General features: G+C 65.7%; 6 protein-coding genes across 6 annotated transcripts; 4 read left to right on the forward strand and 2 right to left on the reverse strand.

The window, feature by feature from the left end:
* Positions 1–52: 52 nt before the first annotated feature.
* On the forward strand, positions 53–2,996 carry Q8F55_006177 (uncharacterized protein; the record flags this gene model as incomplete). The annotated part of the gene is made up of 5 exons (XM_069354645.1): positions 53–211; positions 268–2,369; positions 2,460–2,635; positions 2,672–2,934; positions 2,970–2,996. 5 exons carry the CDS (start codon positions 53–55, stop codon positions 2,994–2,996), a joined length of 2,727 nt encoding a protein of 908 aa, XP_069206716.1.
* Positions 2,997–3,070: 74 nt separating this feature from the next.
* On the reverse strand, positions 3,071–3,854 carry Q8F55_006178 (uncharacterized protein; the record flags this gene model as incomplete). Its single annotated transcript, XM_069354646.1, has 3 exons — positions 3,071–3,169; positions 3,453–3,626; positions 3,816–3,854. 3 exons carry the CDS (start codon positions 3,852–3,854, stop codon positions 3,071–3,073), a joined length of 312 nt encoding a protein of 103 aa, XP_069206717.1.
* An 872-nt stretch (positions 3,855–4,726) lies between these two features.
* On the forward strand, positions 4,727–5,251 carry Q8F55_006179 (uncharacterized protein; the record flags this gene model as incomplete). Its single annotated transcript, XM_069354647.1, has 1 exon — positions 4,727–5,251. The coding sequence occupies one exon, from the start codon at positions 4,727–4,729 to the stop codon at positions 5,249–5,251; it is 525 nt and encodes a 174-aa protein (XP_069206718.1).
* A 1,672-nt stretch (positions 5,252–6,923) lies between these two features.
* Q8F55_006180 (uncharacterized protein) lies at positions 6,924–9,110 on the forward strand (the record flags this gene model as incomplete). The annotated part of the gene is made up of 1 exon (XM_069354648.1): positions 6,924–9,110. One exon carries the CDS (start codon positions 6,924–6,926, stop codon positions 9,108–9,110), a length of 2,187 nt encoding a protein of 728 aa, XP_069206719.1.
* A 269-nt stretch (positions 9,111–9,379) lies between these two features.
* Q8F55_006181 (uncharacterized protein) lies at positions 9,380–10,043 on the reverse strand (the record flags this gene model as incomplete). Its single annotated transcript, XM_069354649.1, has 4 exons — positions 9,380–9,402; positions 9,445–9,514; positions 9,560–9,618; positions 9,869–10,043. The coding sequence occupies 4 exons, from the start codon at positions 10,041–10,043 to the stop codon at positions 9,380–9,382; spliced, it is 327 nt and encodes a 108-aa protein (XP_069206720.1).
* Positions 10,044–11,752: 1,709 nt separating this feature from the next.
* Q8F55_006182 (uncharacterized protein) lies at positions 11,753–13,522 on the forward strand (the record flags this gene model as incomplete). The annotated part of the gene is made up of 4 exons (XM_069354650.1): positions 11,753–11,999; positions 12,203–12,294; positions 12,499–13,007; positions 13,189–13,522. The coding sequence occupies 4 exons, from the start codon at positions 11,753–11,755 to the stop codon at positions 13,520–13,522; spliced, it is 1,182 nt and encodes a 393-aa protein (XP_069206721.1).
* Between the last annotated feature and the right edge of the window lie 2,985 nt (positions 13,523–16,507).

The raw sequence follows: 16,507 nt of genomic DNA on the forward strand, positions 1-16,507 counted from the left end.
AACCCCGACCCCCCTCCCTCCCATCCTCGACTCGCATTGTTGCTCTTTCACAATGTCTCGCTCAGCCCCGCAATCCAAGATGCCGTCTCCGGCGCGCACGCCGCGCGACTCGTCCGACGACCCGCGCCCGCTCACGCAGCGGCAGGCGCACAAGCCGGCCGGTATCATCAACCTCGGAATGACATGTTTCCTCAACTCGACCTTCCAGGCGGTAGGGCGCCGAGACGGGCGATATTCACTTGGGAGTATTGCTGACAGATCCCGCAGCTCAGCGCGACGCCCCAGCTCATCGCGCTGCATGCGACCAACCCCGAGTGGTCGCTCAAGCCGTCAGTCAACTCGATCCTCCCCCCTCCCCCCCAGTCGGCAAGCCTCACCCCCTCGCTGCTGCCTGCTGCATCGGAGCCGCCCCTGTCAACATTGCTGCCGGTCACACGCGCGTTCAACTCGGCAATCGAGCGTACGTGGGCCACCAAAGACACCGGGGGGCCGTCGATCAGCATCAAGAGCCTCCTCAAGGAAATGGCGCGCAAGTACGACCAGTACGACGAGTTTGCCCAGCAGGACGCCCATGAGCTCTTACGGCACCTCCTCGACTCGATGGAGATGGAAGAAAAGGATGTCATCAAGCGCGTGCAGCCGGCGCCGCCACCTCGCCCCTTGCCCACCGGCAGCCCGCCCGACGGCGCGGCGTCGCTAAGCGCCAGCATCGCCTCGCTCCCCGCATCACTTCCGCCCGCCGACAACATTCCCGACTCGGAACGCCTCCTTCCGTTCGTCCACGCGCTGTTCGGCGGTCTGCTCGCGAGCATCGTCGTGTGCGAGACGTGCAAGTCGGTGTCGCACACGTACGAGGGCTTCTTGGACCTGTCCCTGTCGCTGCGTGGCGACGACGACGTGCCAAGGCTCCGCAAGCGGGACCGGTTCCGCTCCATCACCGGCAAGTTCAAGCCACGGACCGTGAGCTCCAAGCTTGCCGGCGAGCCATCAGCGACCATGTCGGACCCCGAGGCGGAGCCCGGGGAGCGGAGCAACCGCAAGAGCAAGCACCACTCTGTCAACAGCGAGACGGAGAACGAGCAGTCGGGATTGGGCAGGTCGGCCAGCATGTCCAAGACCTTTGGCGGCCTCAAGGGACGAACGAGCTTTTCTTTCCGCCGCAAGGGGGGAAGGTCGGTCAGCGGAGCCGAGAAGGAGAACGGCGCGACGAGCGACACAAGTGCGGCCTCGACGTCGACAGCACAGCCGTCCGAGCCTTCGCTCATCCTTGAGCCAGTGGCCGAGGGCGACTCGGCCCAGGCAGGTACGAGCAGCACGCCGAGCGAAAAGTCACACGCCCACCACCACCACCATCACCACCACCAGGCTGGCCCGACGCCGGCGCAGGCGGCGTACATCCAGAGAATCTTATACGGGCCGCCCGGCGCGCCCGAGAGCCACGACCCGATTGCCAAGCTGCGCGCAGCGCACGCGGGCGAGCTCGGCGTTGGCGCCGGCAAGCCAGACTCTGGGCTTGTCGACAGCCTCAAAGCGTTCACGTCGGTCGAGGTGCTCGAGGGCGAAAATGCGTTCGCCTGCCGCAAGTGCTGGAAGATCAAGAATGGGTACTACAGAGATAAGAGCGGCGCGCGCAATTGGAGACGGGAGCGCAAGCATGGTGACGGGCACAAGAGCGAGACGGATCACCCTACAGAGGTGCTGTTGTCCCCCGCGTCTTCTACGTCCTTGCTGTCGCCAGCGCTGTCCACTTCAATGCTGTCGCCAGCGGCGTCCAGTGGGCTGCTCTCACCCAGCCCGATCAAGCACTCGGCGCCATTACCCATCCCACAGGCCGACGACGATAGACCTGGGCGGCCACGCCTCGCCGGCCGCAGCCCAGGCATCGTGCGTGCGCCGTCGCCACTACGGCAAAGAATCGAGAAGGAGGACGACCACGAGCACATCCCCATCAGCAGGTTCGACACGACCAAGAGCTCGGAGACAACCATCAGCCTGTCTTCGCTCAACACGACGAGCTCGGCCGAGACGCAGACGTCGTCGACAAAGACGGTCCCGACACTGGACACGATACCGACGATTGACATCGGCGCGGAAGCGGACGGCGAGTGCGAGTCGGAGTCTGACGGCCTGAGCAACACGGACACGGAGGACGAGTCGACACCGTCGCTGCCAAAGCCAAGCCCGTCGGGGAGGAGCGGCTTCTTCCACTACTCGCGCAAGGACCCGGCCAAGGACAAGAACTTTATCTTGCGGCGCGCGTTCAAGCGCTACCTGATCGCCGAGGCACCCGAGACACTCGTGTTTCACCTCAAGCGCTTCAAGCAGACGGGCAAGTCGGGCATGTACTCGAACTTTTCGACCTTGAAGAAGTGAGTCGGGCAGGCGAGGGGGACGTAGGCGGGGTGGAAGGTGGGGGAGGGGTGGAGAAGGGTTGAAGTCGAGATGTGCTGACGCCGCAGGATGGACGACTTTGTGTCGTTCCCTGAGATGCTCGACCTCGCCCCGTTCTTTGCGCCAAATCGCTCCGATTTCAAGCTGACGCGGACGCCGGGCGGCGGGGTGCACGCGCCGTTCATGGACTGGGCGTCGCCGGAGAAGGGGCCCGACGTGAACCCGGTGTGGTACAAGCTCTATGGTAAGTGCCGCCTGGTGGCCGCGCGCTGACGCCCAGCCGTCGTCGTACACTTGGGCACCATGGTCGGCGGGCACTACATTGCCTACGTGCTCGTCGACCCTGAGCGCATGTTTGCCGACCCGCGCCAGCCGGACCAGGTGTCGGACATTACTGCTGCGGCCGAGCGGCTGAGCGACCTCAAGCTCGGCGACGCCAAGATCCGCGGGCGGGACCGGCGGGTGTGGTGCTACTGCTCCGACACGGAGGTGCGCTTTGCGAGCGTCGACGAGGTGATGAACGCGCGCGCGTACCTGTGCTTTGTGAGTCGCCGGTGTGAGTGTGCGCTGACGGGCAGTACGAAAAGGTGCGGGTGCAGGGTTAGAGGGGGGCGAGGGTTGCGATCGCATGTTGTCACATCTTGCCACAGCAGTCATCATCATATGCAACGCATGCATCTTAGAGCTTTGCCTTGTCGACGTCGAGCTCGTCGAGGAACTGGAGGGCGGGCTTTGCGGCGAGGAGGGGGCCGATGGCCTTGCCGAAGGTCTTGAAGTACTGGGACGTTAGCGCGCTGCGCCATGGAGCGGAGCGACATGGCGGGGCGGGGCGGGGTGGTGCGGCGCGAGGGATGGCGGCGGCACCGAGGCAGATGTGACTGGGACGCCGACGGCATCCGGAGTCGCCCACAGTCGCCTTGGAGCGAGTCGGCTCGCATGGCGTATGCTCGCTTCCACCTTCCTCCTGCGTCTTCCTTCCTCGCTCCTCCTCGCACCGTCCCTCCCTTCCCCCTTTCCCCTTCCTTCCTCTTTCCGTCTCGCGGCTTGGCTCGCACACTCACCGGGTTGCTCGCGTGCTCCGCCAACGCCGCCTTGTTGTCGGCGTACCTCTCCACCGCGGCAAACGCCAGCGGGTCCCGCGCGTCCTGGAGGACGTACCAGTCGAGCGTGAGCTTGTCCTTGCGGTAGTGGGTGGCGGCTTCGCGGAGGAGCGCGGCGAGGGCCGGGCCTTGGTCCTGCGCGAGCGAGCCGAAGGCGAGCGAGCGACGGCGGAGACGCGAGCGGAGCGAGCGGCGCGTGAGACGGGGGTGGTGGTGGGCGAGAGCGATGAGGACGAGTGGTCAGCTCTGTGCTCTGGGCCATACTGGCGCGATCGTCTCGGCCGCACCAGCGAGCAGCTCGCTGCGCTCGCTCGCTCGACTCACGGGCTTGGCGACAAACTTTGCAATAACAGTGTGGACCATGGTGGATGCGATGGCGACGACGACGGAGATGAACGACGTTCGGTCGAGGTTATGTACTGGATGGGATGTCGGCGACGCGGCCTTGGAGATGGATGCTGGACGGTGTTGTATGACCGAGGCGGTTTATGGCTGGCCGCACCGGCTGGCGTACCGAGCCGGCGGGCCCCACCTCACTGACGTTATCATGACGCGCGGGGCGTGACTAATGGGCGTGTAATGTAATCTGCGGCCGGGGGATGACACTCGCACTTATGCATGAGCGCTGGGTGGGTGAGGCCTGGGCGGTGGGCCGATGTGTCAGGTGACTGCCGCTGCGATCTGCAATGTATGCATTGAGCATTGAGTGGTGAGTTGCGAGTTGATGAGATGAGTTTGATGAGCTGTGGATCTGGGTGGGCACTGAGCTCGCGCTGACAATAGAGCAGGTGCGCAGGTCGCCTCTTGGCCGCCAGCTGCCACCTTGCCCAGCTCTGCCCTCCTCCGCATCGACGGCCCTCCCCCGGCCCCTCTTCCGCCGCACACCGCCGCTGCCCCCGCCCCCCAACCCCCCGCCGCACATCAGGTCCGCGAGCCTGACCTGATGGCGCCGACCAAAACAAGCACTGCCGCCAGGAGCGCGCGCGGTCGCTCGCGGCGCCGCGCCGCGTGCAGTCCCTGCGTGGCGGCGGCGGTGGCGCCCGGCGTCCATTTAGTCCTTTTTCCACCCTCGTGTTTGTATTCAACCCGCGCAGTTGCACGCACGCAGCGGACGCCGCGGCGACCAACAGCGACGACGAGCACGGCGGCGTCAGGGCGTCGAGAGCCCCATCTCCTCCGACTGCACACCTTATAAAACTGCAGCGAGCTCCATCGCGTCCGCCCCACTCATCGCCATGTCGCCCACACCCCCCGCCTCAATGTCCCTCATCAACACGGTGCACGCGCACATCGACAGCCTCGGCCTCCCGCGCGTCACGCACATGTTCGGCACGCCGCCCCCCTCACCTGGCGAGGCCAAGTCCGCCCCGCCCCCGCCCCCGCCGGCCTCGTACCCGTCCTCGCCGTACCTCTCCTCCCCGGCGCCGGTGCGCGCCCCGAGCCCGCGCGGCCTCCCCACACCCGTGAGCGCGACGCGCGCGACGCACGCGCCGACCGGCCTCGCGCGCTTCTCGACCCGCCTGACGACCCGCGCCGCCATCATGGCCGTCTGCGCGCTCGCGCTCCTCACCCTCGTCCACTTCCTCGTCTTCATCGAGGGCGCGCCCCTCTCGTCCCGCCTCGCCGCGCCGCTCCCCGACGCAGACGTGCACAACTTCAAGGTCGCGCGCCTCGGCCAGGCAGAGGGCGTGAAGGTCGCGCCGAACGGCTGGGTCGGGCCATACCGCGGCGGCCTGCCCATCCACGCGCAGCGCGCCTAGGCGGATGCGGCTGCGGCTGCGGGCAGCGCTGCGTTGCACTGCCTACACCCGCGCGCGCGCTCACGACACACGACACGACAAAGACTCGATACGGACGCTTGCATTGTTTGGTTTGGCCCCCCGCAGCGCAGGGCGCGCGGTCAGGGCGGCGGCCGAGGACCCTCGCGCAGTAGCAGTGCGGTGGTCGCTCGGGCTGCTTGTATGTATATCATTCGCTGGCGGTGGGGGTGGGAGGTGCATCGTGGGTGGTGCATGGAGGATGGAGTTGAATGGAGGAAGGACGAGGGGAGGAGGAGGAAGGTCGCGTGATGACGCTTGTCGAGATTTGACGCGGAACGTGTCTCGCCTTGCCTTCCTCGACGACGTCAGCAACCACCATCCACCTCGCTTTTGCCACCACTACCCACTCACTCACCATGCTCCCAGTCCTCCTCACCCTCGTCCTCGCCGCCCTCGCCGCTGCCCAGGATGGCGCCAACGGCGACACGTTTACCCGCTCGCTCACCACCATCCCAGGCGCAAACCCAAGCACGTTCGAATACGGACCCCCCATTTGGTCACTCACCAAAGGCGCGACCACCATCAACGGCACCCCCTTCCCCCTCGACGGCACAAGCACCACGTCTATCGCAGATCTCACAGGCACACCGGTAGACAGCACGACACTGCCGGCACAGACATCTACGGCAGCGGCGGGCTCGGGTACGGTAACGACGACAACGGCTAGCTCTGGGGCGGCCGTAACAGCTACGCCCACTTCGGCGCCCACTTCGACCCACCCGGCCAGCTCGGCGAGTCCGGCCGCGCCCCAAGCACCATCGTCCGCATCCCCATCACCAGCACCCAGCAGCTCGCAGTGCACCCGGCTCACTGGCACCCTGCTCGCCCTCGGGCTGGTCTGCGTCGCTGTGATCGTCGCGTAGGGCGACGACCCGTTCCTCGCAGGCTGGTCCGGCTCCCGCCCTGAGCAACCGCGCAACCGGCTCGGCGACCAAGCAACCACACAAACAAGCAATTAAGACATGTACGTTAGTATCCACAGCAACTGGGCCCAAAAGCAAAAAGAGGGACCCAAGATCCACCCGATAAGGAATCCTCAAAGCCGGCTACCTTCCCGCGGGCACGGGGTCCTGGGCGACGAGCCAACGCGACCACCATCGTCTACAAGCCCTTGGCAACCGGTGACCCGACGTTTGTCGCGGCTGGATCGGCCGCGTCGCGTTTAAGCGGCTCAATCTCGCGGTGTTGATGCGGCTGGATCTGGGCGAGTTACGCAACATACATGAGGATTCAAGGGGCCATGGCGAGCGACATTGCAAGCTTGACAAGAGGCACGGGACGGGATACGGGGCTGGCTGGGGTGGGTACGGGGCTGGCTGGGGTGACTGCCTCGATCTGGATCTCGACAACAGCGATTAAATCCGCGGGACGGGCTGCTCTGGCCAGCAGGCCAGCGAGAGGTGACTTCCTCCCGCGACCGCCTCGTCACGACAACCACGATCCACTTACGGCGTGTAGCGTTCCCACAATGCTACACAGGAACGAGTGGCAGTCGTGACTGCGAGACAACATGGCGACATGGATACTGTGGCAGATGGCCTTGCTCGACGCCTCGCTCGTCTATAAAAGCCTATCCCAGCAGCTCGCCAAGTTCTCCATCCCTCAAGTCAAAATGACACGACCTACGGCGCTCTTCGCACTCGTAGTCGTCCTCGGCACCCTCGGGGCCAACGGTGCGCCGGTTGCGGCCGTCCCCGGCGCCGACATTGCGGCGCGCGACGCCTCGCCCGCGAGCGACGGCACGCACACCCACGAGGCCCGTCACTGGGACTGGTGGTGGTGGTGGCGCCGCCCCCCTCCCCCGCCGCCGCCCATCTGGGTCCCCGTCGGCCACGGCCACCACGGCTGGCACCACAAGCCCCCCACCCACGGAGGCGAGTGCCGCGGCGACTGTGAGGGCCAGCAACCTGGCGGCGACGGCGGCACTGGACCTCCCGGTTCGCAGGGCCCCGGCGGTACTGGCTCAGCCGGCCCTCCCGTCTCTGGCGTTCCCAGCGACGGCCCTGGCACCCCTTCGCGCGAGCCCACCGGGTCAGTGGCGCCCACGCCATCTGGCCAAGTCGGAACCCCCCTTGAGGGCACTCCTTCAGCCAGCAGCTACAGCATCGGACCTGGAACCGAGCTCCCCGCCAGCAGCGACGGCCCTGGTGGGGCCTCGACCATCGGCGGCACGGAGGCGCCTAGCTCCAGCTACACCGTTGGGCCTCCCCCGGTCACAACTACGAACCGCCCACCCACTGGGACCGTCTTCCCGGACCCGGACCCGCCGTTTAGTGCTGTCGGTACCCCGCCTGTGTTCAGCGCTAGCAGCTCGAGCTACACAATCGGCCCTGGCACCGTCATCCCCAACCCCAGCGATGGCCCCGGTATCGACGGCTCGAGCATCGGCGGAACTGTTGCGCCAACGACGTCAGCTCCGTCTGCCAGTAGCTACACGATTGGCCCTGGAACCCAGATCCCCGCTTCCAACAGCGACGGCCCAGGTGGTGCCTCGAGCATTGGTGGTACCGTCCCACCGAGCTCGCGTGACCCCAGCTGGTCTACTGCTCCGGCCCCAAGCCGCCCGCCAACAAGCGACGGCCCCGGTATCGATGGCTCGAGCATCGGCGGAACTGTTGCTCCCACGACGTCTGCCCCGTCCGCCAGTAGCTACACGATTGGCCCTGGAACCCAGATCCCCGCTTCCGACACCGACGGCCCCGGTGGCGCCTCGACCATTGGTGGTACAGTGGCACCGAGCTCGCGTGAGCCCAGCTGGTCCACAGCTCCGGCTCCTAGTCGCCCGCCTACTAGCGACGGCCCCGTCGACGGCTCGAGCATCGGTGGCACCGTGGCGCCCACACCATCTGCTCCGTCCGCCAGCAGCTACATCATCGGCCCTGGAACGCAACTCCCAGCCAGCAGCGACGGCCCTGGTGGGGCCTCGAGCATTGGCGGGACTGTTGCGCCCACGCCGTCTGAGCCGTCTGCGAGCAGCTACAGCATCGGTCCTCCCACGCAGCTGCCCGCGAGCAGCGAAGGCCCTGGTGGAGCTTCGAGCATCGGCGGCAGTGTTGCGCCCACGCCGTCTGAGCCGTCTGCGAGCAGCTACAGCATCGGACCTCCCACGCAGGTCCCAGCCAGCAGCGAGGACCCTGGTGGGGCCTCGAGCATTGGCGGGACTGTTGCGCCCACGCCGTCTGAGCCGTCTGCGAGCAGCTACAGCATCGGTCCTCCCACGCAGCTTCCCGCGAGCAGTGAGGGCCCTGGTGGGGCTTCGAGCATCGATGGAACTGTCGCGCCCACGACGTCTACCCTGTCTGCCAGTAGCTGGACGATCGGACCTCCCACGCAGCTCCCCGCGAGCAGCGAAGGCCCTGCCAGCAGCTACGACTCGATCATCGGCGGATCTGTCGCACCCACGCCGTCAGCGAGCAGCTACAGCATCGGACCTCCCTCGCAGCTCCCCGCGAGCAGCGAGGGCCCTGGTGGGGCCTCTAGCATCGGTGGCACTGTCGCGCCCACGCCGTCTACCAGCAGCTACAGCATCGGCCCCGGTACCTTCCTCCCCGGCTCCAGCAGTGAGGGCTCCAGCTCCAGCTACACTGTCGGCCCTATCCCTTCGTCTGCTCCTCCAGGCCAAGGTGGTGATGGCGGCGACGGTGGTGAAGGTGGTGAAGGCCCCGGTGGGGGAGATGGTGGCCAGGGCGGTAATGGCGGTAAAGGTGGCGACAATGGTGGCGGCAAGGGCGGCAAGGGCGGCAAGGGCGGCAAGGGAGGCGATGGAGGTCGCGGCGGAGACGGCGGTCACCGTCACTGAGCCTTGCGAGCCGACTGCCTAAAGGACAATCAACCCAAAGACAATACTTAGTAGAACATGAATTAGTGTTTTGCCGATGAGGGCTGGGGGCCAAGCGCAGCACAGTCTGATCTTTTTACATGTACATCCGGAGACTAGCGAAGGGTGACCAAGCGACGCTGGTCGGGGTCGATCTGGGTGTGAGCACTGGATGGTCGGCAGTGCCCTCGTACCTTCATCTCGTACATGCTTCTTGCGCCCACAATACTTCTGACTAGTCTGGCCCGGGCCTAGGCGGTGGGGTTCTCGTCGGCTGCGGTGTGAGTTGAGCGACAATATGTACGACGCAACTCACCGTTGAGGATGCCCTTCTTGATGAGGTCCTCGGGCGAGGGGCGCGACGCGAGGTCCTTGTCAAGGCGGTCCTGGGCGTGTGAGTTGGGACGAGCGAGGACTCAGTGTTAACTCACGGCATTCATCGACCTCTCGAGGGCGGCCTTCTTGGCCGCAAGCGCGTCGTTGGGCTCGCCTGGGGTGTGAGCGGGGCATGGTCATGGTGGCCGATGGCGACGATCTCGAGAAGCATGGTTCGACGTGCCTCGTCCTTGGGCATGGCAACCACATACTCCCCGACCTGAGACACCCGAAAGACGTCCACCGCCTCTCCCAGGCGCCCCCGCCCTCTCGTCATCACCGCGCCCTCACCCACGGACACAGCCCGAAGATGGTGGCCACCCACCCCGAGCTCACTCGCTCCGCTCGCTTGCTGTCCGACTCACCCTTGAGAATACCCTGGTCCTTGAGCTCCTGCGGGGTCGGACGGTTGCCAAACAGCTTGTCCATCTTGCTGCGGTCCATGGCCGAGGTGGGCGAGAGGTCGTGGGCCTCATCGACGCCGGCGACCGTGTTGTTGCCGACGTTGGTGTTGATGGGGATGGGTGCGGGGTTGGACATTGCTGTGGTGGGGTTAGTGTGTGGGCGTCGGAGGAAGGAGGGGGGAGAGGGGCAGAGCGTTGTCGTTGGTGGGATGGTCGAGTACAGAAAGGAAGGTGAGGGAAGAGGGAGGAGAAGGCGAGGAAGGTGAGGAAGGCGAGCGCGGTGACGGCGAGGAAGGCGGGGAAGGGGTGGAGCAGAAGGCTGGAAGGGTGGAGCGCGGTCACTCACTGTTGTCTTGTCTGTTGTTGGGGAGAGAGTTGAAAGTCAAGTTGAGTTGTGAGAAGAGATGAGATGAAGAGAGAAAGAGAAGATCAAGATCCGTCGTCGTCCCGAGATGGATATCCCGTTCTGGGCCAGAGGCGAGGGCGAGCCAACGGAGACGGCGGGCTGCAACGGCGGGGGAATGTTGTTGAGCGAGTGCGCGAGGTGCATATGGGACATGTGACGAGCAACAACGACGGAGCAATCGAGTGACGTCATCGATGGCCGTCACTCACGACCGATTCGTGTCAACAAACAGCGGCCGCCGCCGCCGGCGACGTTGAGCGGCGACGGACAAGGATCCAGCGGCTACCGTCTGCAGTCGACGCCGCGGCCCACTCCACTCCGCACCACTACGGTCGACAACGTGGATGGGCCAAGTCACGCTGCCTTGCTCCCGACAACGCCCTCAGCCCTAATTCAGCCTCGCGGGCGCACAATCGCCGCCAACAGCTCCCCCTCGCAGCCTTCCTCCGAGCTCACCCCCCGTCACGTCCCCGACCTTCGCTCAGCGATACCGTAGTCTACCTTGACAGCACGGCGGCCAGACGCCGACCGGCCCAACTTCTCCGCGCCGAGCCGACCCCCTCCCTGATCCTCGCACCCACTCCCGGCGGCATTCCAGGGCCGGGCGAGGGCTCGTCGAGGGGCCCCCTCTGGGTGCTCGGGACATGACGGAGGATGGGCGAGGAATGCTCCTCGGGCTCGGCGGGCCCACGTCGCCGACACCGCCTCACCGTCGCCGAGGTAGCGGCGCCGCGAGGTGCGAGCGCGGTCCGTGCGCAGCCGGCAACTCGTGCCGAGGCCCGAGGGCCCGTGCGCCGCCGCTGCGTGGCCCGTGCGCGCGTCGGCGCACGAAAACTTTGCACTCTGGCGCCCAAATCCTGGCTCTTGGCGCGCACGCGAGTCGCTTAACTGCATGGCGTTGGGGGGGAGATGGGGGTGGTGCATGATGCTGCTGTCGTCGATGCAAGCTGGGCCGGAGAGAGAGAGCAATGCGTCGCCGTCGTCGTCGACGTGCGTGCTTGTTGTTTCCACTCTGCCGGAATCCGACGGAACGGTGCAAGCCGAAATGTTACGGGATGCGCAGCGTCATCGGTCGTGTCGTCGCCTCGTCTCGCCTCGCCTCTCGGTCATCTACAAGACCAACGACCGTGATACGTGTCGCAGCAGCGCAGGGACGATGCACGCATGAAGGGACTCTGGCTGGGAGCGAGTCAGGACAGCGACATGCACATGATACAATAGGATTCGAGGCTGCAGCCAGCGAATGGCAGCGACAAGGGGCTTGCTTGGGGGCCCTCGACGGGCGGCGCTTTTCCTCTGACACCCCCACCGCCCGCCGCTCAGATTTATCCGACCCATCCATCTCGCTCGCCATCTCGACACCTCTCTCCCCACTCATTTTTCTCTCTTGCTCGCGCCGCGCTGCGTCCGACTCGACCGGCCCACCCGCGCCCCCCGCCATGCCGCACACGCGCGCCCAGCTCCAGCAGCCCACGACGCCGCCGGCAGACCACCGCACCCCCAAGAACATTGTCATTGTCGGCGGCGGCATCGTCGGCGTCTGCACGGCCTACTTCCTCGCCATCAGCCCCCACCGCCCGCCGGGGAGCACCATCACCATTGTCGAGGGCACGGGGATCGCCGCCGCCGCAAGCGGGTACAGCGGCGGCTTCCTCGCGCGTGACTGGCACAGCCCGGCGACTGCGAGTGAGTCGGTTGGCGGCAGGTGGCTAGTGGCAAGGGCGAGGGCGAGGGCGATAGATCGCCGTGGCCGAGGGCGACGGAGTCGTGCAGAGCGCCGGCCGCGGCATGGCAGGCCGGACCCGCTGGCCCGCTCGCACTCCGCCCGGCCCATTCCCCAAGCAGCGTCGCATGCCGCCGCCCAACAGCCGCCGCGCTAACAGCCCCAGGCCTATCTGCCATGTCCTTTGACCTCCACCGCAAGCTCGCCGAGCAGTTTGGCGGCCCCAAGAACTGGGGATATCGCACAGTCGACACGTTGGTACGTCGTGGACTCCTAGGCTCTCTCGCCCCGTCTCAGCCCCTTGCAGGTCCGCTGCTGCCCCGGGACCGTATCAGTCGCGGCCGGCCGGCGCACAAGCCGCAGGCACTGGCGTCGAGCATACTGGCCGCGGTGCCTACGTGCCTACGCAAAGCCGACACGCACCCACGGCCCTCTTGCCCGCCCCGCCGCTGACACCCCCAGTCGGTAAAGATTGATCACGAGGCCGGGCCATCGACCAAGCGCACGCCCGTGCCATGGCTGCCGCGGGGCAGCGTCCACTCGACGTCGACACTAGGCAACCACGCGACGACGGCCCAGGTCCACCCGCGCCTGTTGACAAACTTTTTGACAGACCGGTTTCTCCGGGAACCCGGGTGCACGCTCGTGCTCGGCACGGCGCGTGCGCTCGCCCTGGAGAACCACGCGCCATCAACACTCATGGTCACGCTCAAGGACGGCGGGGGCGAGAAGATCCTGGATACCGATACCATTGTCCTGACCAACGGCCCGTGGCTAGGCAAGCTCGCGTCCGAGATTCTCCCTTCGAGCGCGGCACGGCGGCTGGCAGTCGACGGGCAGATGGCGCACTCGCTCGTCATCCGCACGAGAGAACCCACGACGCCGCATGTGCTCTTCGTCGACCTCTGCCTCGAGGACGGCGCCGTGTCCGAGCCAGAGGTCTACCCAAGGCCAGATGGCACAACACTGGTGTAAGTGGAGGCGTCCTTTGGCGTGGCGTTGCCTGCACCGGGCAGCTATTGTCTGGGAATCCCGGCGTGCCTGCTCGGGGCTTCGAACGTTCCTCGGCGCGACGCGTCGGCACTTGGAACGTTCTTCAACCATGACACCTTTAGCCACGCCGCTCCCGACGCCACCTGCTGACATGCCCAGATGCGGCGCGAGCTGCGACGACCCGCTACCACCCACCGCCGCCGACGTACACCCCAACCCCAAGTCGCTCGAGCGCCTGCGGCAACAGGCTGCGGGCATCACGCCGATTCTCACGGCGCGAGGCGGCGCCTTCACCGAGGCCGAGACGGGGTGCTTCCTCCCCATCCCAGATCGCGGGCGCCCAATCGTCGGCAAGGTGCTCGACGGCGTGTTTGTCGGCGGCGGCCTGAGCTGCTGGGGCATCACGCAGGGGCCGGGGACGGGCCTGGTCCTCTCCGAGCTCATCCTCGAGGGGCGGGCTCGGACCGCGGACATTTCGAAACTCGCTCCTTAGCGACGGCGACGGATATGGTACGGCGTAGAGACAACAGCATAATCACAAAAGGATACAGCATGCATCCGCTTCATGACACGCGCGGGGCGGCGGCGCGATCCGGGCGAGGTCCTTTGGGCGTTGGTACGGGTGCCCAGCTGATCTGGCCCCCGGCTCCCTCGGCAGGGGGTACCGCCTGCGCCACTGCGATAAGCACAAGTCGCCATGGTGCAGTCGTAGTAACGCGCGACGGCGTCGTTGGGGCAAATGATCACACGCGAACTTCATACTTCAGAGCAGCTTTCGAGCGCGATGAGCATACAACGGGATGATGCCCACGTCGAGCGGCCGCCTTTTGCGTGTCCGAGCGGGACAGTCGAGCCGGCGAGTCAGAGAGCTGCCTTGACACTAGCTGAGCTCTCGACTGCCAAACGAGGGCGCAGCGAGGCGCACGTCGCCGTGTCGTGCGAGTGCGGGGGGAGAGGAGCAAGTTGCGTTGGCGTAGTCGGAACGACATGGCCAGGCAAGTGATTACCAAAAATGCTCTGAGTCTACTAGGTAGCGTCCCCCAGGTGCTGTTACCAAACCGCGTATGATGCCCCGCTTTTTGGATAAGTCATGGCGGAGGCAGGGGGCAGCGGGGCGCGCGGCGATCGTACACGCTGTAGCTAATCACATGGGGCCAGGGGAGGAGGACTGCGTTGGCGTAGTCGTATGTAACATCGCCAGCTGAGGGGCAAGTGATTACCAGAAAAAGGGATGTTCCAAAATGGCAGCTCCCCCACGAGCAATGGCCTTACAATCGGATGATGCCCCACCTTTTGCCCAGCCTCGAGGATTCATGCACCCTTGGAAGACGGCACACTCCTTGACACGTGCATAGCCTGGGCAGCAGCTCGTGTCAATGCTTCCCCGCCACACGTCCAGCGCCACCAGCCAGGCCGTCATCACCCCTCCCCTCCACCCCCGCGCCAACCCGCTAGCCAAGCCGCAACACTACGGCTCGGCCCACCACGGCACATGATTACTCCACTCTCCAGGTATCTAATCGCTTGGGTAGCCACCTCCCGCCATGACCAGACCGCCGTATGATGCTGCTTTTTGGCAGCTCCTGGCATGTGGCGCCACGCTCGCTCCCCGGCCGTCCAGCGCGATGTCAAGGCCACCGCCGCAGCGCCCGGCACAACACCACCTAGCCCAGCGGTTAGGACGCGCCGTGCGCTGCGGGGCGGTGCACGCCCGGACCCCGCGGTGATTGCCAAGACTACCGAGTCATAGTTATGGGTATGCCCTTGGGCGGTGACCGAGACATGTATGAGCCGGGTCCGGGGGTGTGTTTTTGGCCGCGGGGGTGGGGCGGAGCCGGGGTGGGGTCGTCGATGTCTTGGTCGATGTCGAGTCCCGAGGCTGGTACCACTCATAGAGCTGCTCCCGTGCCTGCAGTTTCACGCGTCGCGTTGGCGCAGCGGCAACGCGCCGGGCAAGTGATTACATAAATATGCGTTATCTTAGGTACCTCGCGAGGTAGGACCACACCCAACCGTATGATGCCTGCGCTGTCTTTTCGCGGCGGCGCGGTGCGGCGGCGACGGCCTGCGCGAGTGGTTGAGCTCACGCACCGGAGCATACATGTAGTTGCGGCTGTGCGTGTGCCGCAAGCAGTGTAGCATCAGAGAGGTTGTGGCGAGCGGCGTTACGTCATTCCATCAACCGGACGGCAGTTCGAGTCCGAGGCACCGCCAAGCCCTGCCGCAGCCGGCTCGCTCTGAGCAATCACCTACCCGGCCACCACCTGCATAACACGTGGGTCTCGAGTAGGCGACTACACAACAAACCGTAGCTGCGGCACCGATCCCCGGGCCATGGTGTCGAGTGGCCCGGATCCGAGCGGTGCAGGTGGGCTTCTGCGGTGCGTAGCGGTGCCGGGTGCCGGGCGCGGGGGGCGCTGCAGGCCGGGGGCGTTGTTGTGCTCGATAGAGCGCGGGTTCGAGCCTGCGAGGAGCTGGCGCGCGATTTGAGGAGGATGGGGAGGGCGCGGGACGACGGCCGGGGGTGCGGGTGGGGCGTTGGGCCTGGTGGAAGGATGTCGACGGCATCGCCTCGACTTCATGTGGCGCCGCCTCGACCTCGCGCGCGCTCCCAGCCAGAGTGGCAAACCTCGGCCCACACTCATATCTTGCTCGCATGCGTTTGATTCACAGCATGCGGCCCTCCAACGTGAGACTCAAGACCTGGGTGGGGGGTCTCCCCCCATCGATGCCGACGCCCCCACCGCCGATCATCCCGCCCTTCTCACCCAGCCTATTGTGCTCCAAGCCCCCGCGCAACCTGCACACACCTCTAGCACAGTCGTTAGAGAGTAGGCAGGTGACGATGCATGCGGGATTTAAGGGGAGCCGCGAGGCGCTGACCTCCTAGTCTGTTACCATGGCTGATGTCTGCAGCTTTTGCCCCGTTAGCGCGGCGCGTCGAACACTCCTGGGTTGTGAGGGCTGCGGTCTCTACCTATCAGGCTCTGACTGTTGTACAGTACCTCACTCACCCCGGTTATCCTACGCGTCGATGAGCCTCGCATCGGCTCGAGGTCAATCAGAACCAGGGATCAAGGCATGTGTCGCGCAGCGCGCTGAGGATCACCGCTCTTCGTGTCACAATTCGCGCGAAGCGCTATAGCACAGTCGGAAGGGACTGGGGCAAATGATTACCAAAAAACTTCTGCTCTTTGTTGGCAGCCTCCTCCAAGGGCAATTGCCTGACAACCGGATGATGCCCCAGCTCCTGTCCGCGTACTGTCTTTTGCGGTCGCATCCGGCGCACAGCAGGAATGATACCGGCTCGACCACTCGCTTGCAGCCGGCCGTCGAGCCGGCCAGCTCCTAGCCTCTTCAGGCACCCATCCAGTCCAAGCAGGAGCTGAAATCATTTACATGGTGGCGCTGGGCCGCAACCACCCGTGCGAAGGTGCCTTACCCCTGCCGAGAAGGTTGCCAGGCGGGATGAGCGCAA

The sequence above is a fragment of the Vanrija albida genome (assembly GCF_041260175.1).
Source record: "Vanrija albida strain AlHP1 chromosome Unknown contig_5, whole genome shotgun sequence".
Lineage (NCBI taxonomy): Eukaryota > Fungi > Basidiomycota > Tremellomycetes > Trichosporonales > Trichosporonaceae > Vanrija > Vanrija albida.